At 55.1% G+C, this 8,465-nt stretch overlaps 1 protein-coding gene across 1 annotated transcript; it reads right to left on the bottom strand.

Moving 5' to 3' along the window:
• Positions 1-980: 980 nt before the first annotated feature.
• LOC135536287 (rho guanine nucleotide exchange factor TIAM1-like) lies at positions 981-1,913 on the bottom strand (the record flags this gene model as incomplete). The annotated part of the gene is made up of 2 exons (XM_064962644.1): positions 1,842-1,913; positions 981-1,643 (listed from the first exon to the last, which is right to left on the bottom strand). A coding segment is annotated over exon 2 (654 nt), but the record flags the coding sequence as incomplete, so codon positions are not given.
• Positions 1,914-8,465: the final 6,552 nt, after the last annotated feature.

Below are 8,465 nucleotides of genomic sequence, written 5' to 3'. Positions count from 1 at the left end.
TCTGAGGTCTGACTTCTCTAACCTGGTGAGGTGTTCTGAGGCCTGACTTCTCTAACCTGGTGAGGTGTTCCTGGCTGAGGTCTGACTTCTCTAACCTGGTGAGGTGTTCCTGGCTGAGGCCTGACTTCTCTAACCTGGTGAGGTGTTCCTGGCTGAGGCCTGACTTCTCTAACCTGGTGAGGTGTTCTGAGGTCTGACTTCTCTAACCTGGTGAGGTGTTCTGAGGCCTGACTTCTCTAACCTGGTGAGGTGTTCCTGGCTGAGGTCTGCCTTCTCTAACCTGGTGAGGTGTTCCTGGCTGAGGTCTGACTTCTCTAACCTGGTGAGGTGTTCTGAGGCCTGACTTCTCTAACCTGGTGAGGTGTTCTGAGGCCTGACTTCTCTAACCTGGTGAGGTGTTCTGAGGTCTGACTTCTCTAACCTGGTGAGGTGTTCCTGGCTGAGGCCTGACTTCTCTAACCTGGTGAGGTGTTCTGAGGCCTGACTTCTCTAACCTGGTGAGGTGTTCCTGGCTGAGGCCTGACTTCTCTAACCTGGTGAGGTGTTCTGAGGTCTGACTTCTCTAACCTGGTGAGGTTTTCTGAGGTCTGACTTCTCTAACCTGGTGAGGTGTTCTGAGGTCTGACTTCTCTAACCTGGTGAGGTGTTCTGAGGTCTGACTTCGCTAACCAGGTGAGTTGTTCTGAGGTCTGACTTCTCTAACCTGGTGAGGTGTTCCTGGCTGAGGTCTGACTTCTCTAACCTGGTGAGGTGTTCTGAGGTCTGACTTCTCTAACCTGGTGAGGTGTTCTGAGGTCTGACTTCTCTAACCTGGTGAGGTGTTCTGAGGTCTGACTTCTCTAACCTGGTGAGGTGTTCTGAGGTCTGACTTCTCTAACCTGGTGAGGTGTTCTGAGGTCTGACTTCTCTAACCTGGTGAGGTGTTCTGAGGCCTGACTTCTCTAACCTGGTGAGGTGTTCTGAGGCCTGACTTCTCTAACCTGGTGAGGTGTTCTGAGGCCTGACTTCTCTAACCTGGTGAGGTGTTCCTGGCTGAGGTCTGACAGACTTAAGTCCAGACTGTCGTCTTCTCTCCACATGTCGGCTGATTTGGATCTCTTCTTCTTGAAGCTGACCACCTCTCGGGGTTCCCTAGGTCCGTCTCTAGTCTTCTGAAGGTAGGTCGCCTCCCCTGTGTTACTGTATAGGCCCAGTCCTCTGTCCTGTAGACCCTGGGGTTCGTGGGGTCTAGTCCCAGATGACTCTGCGTCTTGATGGAGTGTTACAGATGGGTTGTCTAGGTGGGTATGGCAGGAGACGGGCCGGAGGTTCATGGCCACGCGGTCCACCCAGATCGGAGAGGAGTAGTCTGACAGGACATTGGTCTGGTTGAAGGGCTCCAGGGCGTGATCTACTAAGGACTGTGGGATACTAGGGGTGCTGCTGGAACGCGTGGAGGTCTCAGAGTTTCGGTGATCTACTTTGCCTTGCGAGGCGTGACAGTCACGGGAGCGGCAGGTGGAACCAGAACTGGACTGGGACTGATGGTGCTTGTTGGAGACGCGGAGAGATCGAGACATGTGCTTACGGGACAGGTGGCCATGTTGGGTGCCGTAGAAGGCGTGATCGCCGTTCTGGCTCTCCACGTTGCCCATGGTTACAGTCTACATCAGAAAAGACAGGTAACTACACGGATAAACAACTCATGATGTTACAGAGATATGTGTCAAAACCCCAACATTTTAACGATTGACAATTCACTAAGTAAAACACACGATGCCCTGCCGACAATAACATAACCGACATCCGTATCATACATGTAATCTTGCTAAGAACTTCGTATCATATATCAGTTAACCAACCTGAAGTCTGGCGTTGACATCACTGGCATGTTGAGTTCCAACCGTCAGGCTGTCTATCCAATCAGAGAGAGAGAGAGAATGGTCCTGATGCCGCTGATATGCACTCAAAAGATCTGGGAGGGGAGAGAAAACAGAAACCCTGGTCAGTCATCGCTGCAAAAAAGAACAAAACTTACAATAGTCTTTCTGAAGGAACATGAACTTTAACAAGAGGAGGGACTCTGCCTGCTGGGAATCAATTGCAGACATTTTGTGGTTAAAGTTGAACATATTTAATTACCCAATCAGTGACTGGGACCACACAGAAATGGGGGTTGTGAGAATAATGAACAATGATCAGCTAACAGTTTTACTACGACCACACGCCTGTATTAAGCTAGCAAGCTGGTTTTACTGGGCTATGTTCAAGTGTGGTTGCCACTAGTTACAACAAGACCTAATAAACTGTAGGAAAAGTCACAAACACTTCTGATTGGACCACACACACACACAACACACACCCCACAGCAAAGAAAAATAAAATACCATAGCCTACAACATTAGTTCTTTAAACAGGGATGCTCTGTTAGTGAGTGTTCAGATTTCCTCGTTGACAAGAATCCGATTGAAGTTGTGAATATCAATCTGTACTCTATCAGAACAATGTTTAATAGTTTAATGTCGGGGCTCCCGAGTGGCACAGCGGTCTAAGGACAGTGCTAGAGGCGTCTGCAGACCCTGGTTCGATTCCAGGCTGTATCACAACCGGTGCATTAGTGGGAGTCCCATAGGGCGACCGCACAATTGACCTGGCGTTGTCCGGGTTAGAGGAGGTTTGGCGAGTGTAGACGTCATTGTAAATAAGAATTTGTTCTTAACTGGCTTTCTAGGTTAAATAAAATTAAAAAAAATGGCCGACTACAGTAAGACAATAGGAGATGATCGGACCACAGGAAAAGGAGGACGAAATTACGCCCCATTCTCATCGACGCGGGACCGTAGTGGGCCAAGGTTAGGCTTCAAGTTCCTTGGTGTCCGCATCACCAACAAACTATCATGGTCCAAACACACCAAGACAGTCGTGAAGAGGGCACGACAACACCCTATTCCCCCTCAGGAGACTACAAAGATTTGGCATAGGTCCTCAGTCAAACTAGAGTAGGAGGAGTGAGGAAGGGGAGGAGAAATCAGGAGTGAGGGAAGGGGAGGAGAAAGGAGGAGGAGGAGGAAGGGGAGGAGAAAGGGAGGAGTGAGAAAGGGGAGGAGTGAGAAAGGGGAGGGTGAGAAAGGGGAGGAGTGAGAAAGGGGAGGAGAAAAGGAGGAGGAGGAGTGAGGAAGGGAAGGGAAGGAAGAGGAGTGAGGAGGGAAGGAGAAGAGGAGTGAGGGAAGGGGGAAGGAGAAGAGGAGTCATGAAGGGAATGAGAAAGAGGAGTCATGAAGGGAGGAGAAAGAGGAGGAGTGAGAAAGGGGAGGAGAAAGAGGAGGAGTGAGAAAGGGAGGAGAAGAGGAGGAGTGAGAAAGGGGAGGAGAAAAGGAGGGAGTGAGAAAGGGGAGGAGAAAGAGGGAGGAGTGAGAAGAGGGGGGAGGAGAAAGAGGAGGAGGAGGGGAGTGAGGAAGGGCAAGAGAGGAGGAGGAGAAGAAGAGGAGGAGAAAGAAGAGGAGGGAGAAAGAGGAGGAGTGAGGAAGTGGAGGAGAAGAGGAGGAGTGAGGGAAGGGAAGGAGAAAGAGGAGGAGTGAGGAGGAGGAAGGGGAGGAGAAAGAGGAGGAGTGAGGAAGGGGAGGAGAAAGAGGAGGAGTGAGGAAGGGGAGGAGAAAGAGGAGGAGGAGGATGGGGGCTACAAGGGGGCTCACACCTTCTCGCCATGTTGCACATTTGGGATACAGTAGTCTTTCCCTACAGTAGTATCTCCTGAAGGTACTAGTCCATTCGCCACACTATTCTGATATTCTGTCTCTCCTAAAGGTACTAGTCCATTCGCCACACTATTCTGATGGTCTGTCTCTCCTAAAGGTACTAGTCCATTCGCCACACTATTCTGATGGTCTGTCTCTCTAAAGGTACTAGTCCATTCGCCACACACTATTCTGATGGTCTGTCTCTCCTAAAGGTACTAGTCATTAAGCTACACTATTCTGATGGAACAGAAGGAGAAAACGTTCTCGCTTTCATTCACATCTTTTAAGTGTAGCCAGGACAGAGGAGAGTTACATAATGGTTGGGCTGACCCTGTCTTTTGGTTTCCCTACCCATCTCTCTCTCCCCTCCCCCTACCTCTCCCCCCCTCCACACCCCTACCTCTCTCCCTCCACCCCTCCCCTCTCCACACCCCCTCCCTACCCTCTCCCCCTCTCTCTCCACCCCCCTCCCTACCTCTCCCCCTCTCTCTCCACCCCCTACCTCCCTCTCTCTCCACCCCCTACCCTCTCTCCACCCCACCCCCTACCTCTCTCACCCCACCCCCTACCCCTCTCCACCCCCTACCCCTCTCCACCCCCTACCCCTCTCCACCCCCCTACCCCTCTCCATCCCCCTACCCCTCTCCACCCCCCCCTACCCCTCTCATCCCCCTACCCTCTCCATCCCCCTACCCCTCTCACCCCCTACCCCTCTCCACCCCCCTACCCCCTCTCCACCCCCCTACCCCTCTCCATCCCCCTACCCCTCTCCACCCCCTACCTCTCCACCCCCTACCTCTCCACCCCCTACCTCTCCACCCTACCTCTCCCCCCCTACCTCTCTCTCCATCCCCCTACCTCTCTCCATCCCCCTACCTCTCTCCCCCCTACCTCTCTCCATCCCCCTACCTCTCTCACCCCCCTACCTCCCTCTCTCTCTCCACCCCCCTACTCCTCTCCATCCCCCTGCCTCTCTCCATCCCCTACCTCTCTCCATCCCCCTACCTCCCTCTCTCTCTCCCCCCCTACCTCCCTACCTCTCTCCACCCCCCCTACCTCCCTACCTCTCTCCACCCCCCCCTACCTCCCTACCTCTCTCCACCCCCCTACCTCCCTACCTCTCTCCACCCCCCTACCTCCCTACCTCTCTCCACCCCCTACCTCCCTCCCTCTCTCCCACCCCCTACCTCCCTCCCTCTCTCCACCCCCCTACCTCCCTACCTCTCTCATCCCCCTACCTCTCTCCATCCCCCCTACCTCTCTCCCATCCCCCCTACCTCTCTCCATCCCCCTACCTCTCTCCACCCCCTACCTCTCTCCACCCCCTACCTCTCTCCACCCCCTACCCCTCTCCACCCCCCTACCCCTCTCCACCCCTACCCCCTCTCCACCCCCCTACCCCTCTCCATCCCCCTACCCCTCTCCACCCCCTACCCCTCTCCATCCCCCTACCCCTCTCCACCCCCCTACCCCTCTCCACCCCCTACCCCCTCTCCACCCCCTACCCCTCTCCATCCCCCTACCCCTCTCCACCCCTACCTCTCCCACCCCCCTACCTCTCCACCCCCCTACCTCTCCACCCCCTACCTCTCCACCCCCTACCTCTCCACCCCCCTACCTCTCCACCCCCTACCTCTCCCCCCCTACCTCTCCACCCCCACCTCTCCATCCCCTACCTCCTCCATCCCCTACCTCTCTCCCATCCCCCTACCTCTCTCATCCCCCTACCTCTCTCCATCCCCTACCTCTCTCCCATCCCCCTACCTCTCTCCACCCCCCTACCTCTCTCCACCCCCCTACCTCCCTCTCTCTCTCCACCCCCTACCTCCCTCTCTCTCTCCACCCCCTACCTCCCTACCTCTCTCCCCCCCCTACCTCCCTACCTCTCTCCACCCCCTACCTCCCTCCCTCTCTCCACCCCCTACCTCCCTACCTCTCTCCATCCCCCTACCTCTCTCCATCCCCCCTACCTCTCTCCATCCCCCTACCTCTCTCCATCCCCCTACCTCTCTCCATCCCCCTACCTCTTCTCCCATCCCCCTACCTCTCTCCATCCCCCTACCTTCTCCATCCCCCTACCTCTCTCCATCCCCCTACCTCTCCCAGGGAAATGCTGCAGTGAACTAACTGATGAGGACTCAGGTCAGTTTCACTTCAGTAACACTAGACTTTAGTGCACTGTGTTATGTTATTCACTCAGAGGACAGAGAGAGATAAAGAGGGGGAGCGGTGAGCGAGTGGGCGGGGGTGGAGCGGGGAGTACGAGAGGGAATAATGGGGAGCGGAGAGCGAAAGGGGGGTGAGCGGGGAGTGCTTGAAGAGAGAGCGAGAGAAAGAGCGAGAGAGCGAGGTGGGGAGAAAAGCTTCCCGAATGACGGCTTGATGAGATGAGAGCCTTAAGGCGACCAACTGTGCTGCAACTGGGTTTTATTTTTAAAGCCGCAGTGTTGAGGGTGGCAGGGTGCGTTAGCACAACGGTGTTGAAGGTGGCAGGGTGCGTTAGCTGCGGTGTTGAGGGTGGCAGGGTCTGCGTTAGCTGCGGTGTTGAGGGTGGCAGGGTGCGTTAGCTGCGGTGTTGGTGGCGGAGGTGCGTTAGCTGCAGTTGGTGGCAGGTGCGTTAGCTGCAGTGTTGAGGGTGGCAGGTGCGTTAGCTGCAGTGTTGAGGTGGCAGGGTGCGTTAGCTGCAGTGTTGAGGGTGGCAGGGTGCGTTAACTGCGGTGTTGACGGTGGCAGGGTGCGTTAGCTGCGGTGTTGACGGTGGCAGGGTGCGTTCGCTGCGGTGTTGAGGGTGGCAGGGTGCGTTAGTTGCGGTGTTGAGGGTGGCAGGGTGCGTTAGCTGCGGTGTTAAGGGTGGCAGGGTGCGTTAGCTGTGGTGTTGAGGGTGGCAGGGTCGTTAGCTGCGGTGTTGAGGGTGGCAGGGTGCGTTAGCTGCAGTGTTGAGGGTGGCAAGTGCGTTAGCTGCAGTGTTGAGGTGGCAGGGTGCGTTAGCTGCAGTGTTGAGGGTGGCAGGGTGCGTTAGCTGCAGTGTTGAGGGTGGCAGGGTGCGTTAGCTGCAGTGTTGAGGTGGCAGGGTGCGTTAGCTGCAGTGTTGAGGGTGGCAGGGTGCGTTAGCTGCGGTGTTGAGCGGTGGCAGGGTGCGTTAGCTGCGGTGTTGAGGGTGGCAGGGTGCGTTCGCTGCGGTGTTGAGGGTGGCAGGGTGCGTTCGCTGCGGTGAGGGAGGTGGCGGGGTGCGTTCGCTGCGGTGTTGAGGGTGGCAGGGTGCGTTAGCTGCGGTGTTGAGGGGGTGGCAGGGTGCGTTAGCTGCGGTGTTGAGGGTGGCAGGGGTGCGTTGGCTGCGGTGTTGAGGTGGCAGGGTGCGTTAGCTGCGGTGTTGAGGGTGGCAGGGTGCGTTAGCTGCGGTGTTGAGGGTGGCAGGGTGCGTTAGCTGCGGTGTTGAGGGTGGCAGGGTGCGTTAGCTGCGGTGTTGAGGTGGCAGGGTGCGTTAGGGCGGTGTTGAGGGTGGCAGGTGCGTTAGCTGCGGTGTTGAGGGTGGCAGGTGCGTTAGCTGCGGTGTTGAGGGTGGCAGGGTGCGTTAGTTGCAGTGTTGAGGGTGGCAGGTGCGTTAGCTGCAGTGTTGGTGGCAGGGTGCGTTAGTTGTTCCTCTGACCACCCAGGGGCCTATAGCCAGAGTAGAGGACCATGTTCCCTCTGACCACCCAGGGGCCTATAGCTAGAGTAGAGACCATGTTTCCTCTGACCACCCAGGGGCTATGGCCAGAGTAGAGGACCATGTTTCCTCGGAGCACCCAGGGGCCTATTGCCTCTCACTTCCTCTATATACATTGAGTGAACAAAACATTAAGAACACCTTCCTAATATTGAGTTTCACCCCCCAGGCATGCTCTACAAGGTGTCAAAGTGTTCCACAGGGATGCTGGCCCACATTGCCAATGCTTCCCACAGTTGTGTCAAGTTGGCTGGATGTCCTGTGGGTGGTGGACCATTCTTGATACATATGGGAATCTATTGAGCGTTGGAGCTGACCCTGTTTTCCCTGTCCCTCCTGCCTCGCCCCGTCCCTCCGCCCGCCCTGTCCCTCCTGCCTGGCCTGTCCCTCCTGCTTCGCCCTGTCCCTCCCTGCCTCGCCCTATCCAGAGTAGAGACCCAGCAACTTTGCAGTTCTTGACACACTAAAACCAGTGCGCCTGGCACCTACTACCATACCCCATTCAGAAGGCACTTAAATATTTTGTCTTTCCCATTCACCCTCTGAATGGCACACATACATAATCCATGTCTCAAGGCTTAAAATCATTCTTTAACCCCAGTCTCCTCCCCTTCATTTACACTGATTGAAGTGAATTTAACAGGTGACATCAATAAGGGGATCATATCTTTCACCTGGATTCACCTGGTCAGTCTGTGTCATGGAAAGAGGTGTTCCTAATGTTTTGTACACTCAGTGTATTCTCTCGGATTCACCTGGTCAGTCTGTGGTCATGGAAAGAGGTGTTCCTAATGTTTTGTACACTCAGTGTATTCTCTCTCGGATTCACCTGGTCAGTCTGTGTCATGGAAAAGAGGTGTTCCTAATGTTTTGTACACTCAGTGTATTCTCTCTCGGATTCACCTGGTCAGTCTGTGTCATGGAAAGAGGTGTTCCTAATGGTTTGTACACTCAGTGTATTCTCTCTCGGATTCACCTGGTCAGTTTATGTCATGGAAAGAGGTGTTCCTAATGTTTTTTGTACACTCAGTGCTGTTCTCTCT

Source organism: Oncorhynchus masou, unplaced genomic scaffold, assembly GCF_036934945.1.
Source record: "Oncorhynchus masou masou isolate Uvic2021 unplaced genomic scaffold, UVic_Omas_1.1 unplaced_scaffold_5904, whole genome shotgun sequence".
NCBI lineage: Eukaryota > Metazoa > Chordata > Actinopteri > Salmoniformes > Salmonidae > Oncorhynchus > Oncorhynchus masou.
The sequence above is the reverse complement of the archived record's forward strand: the minus strand, read 5'-3'. Positions and strand labels throughout refer to the sequence as shown.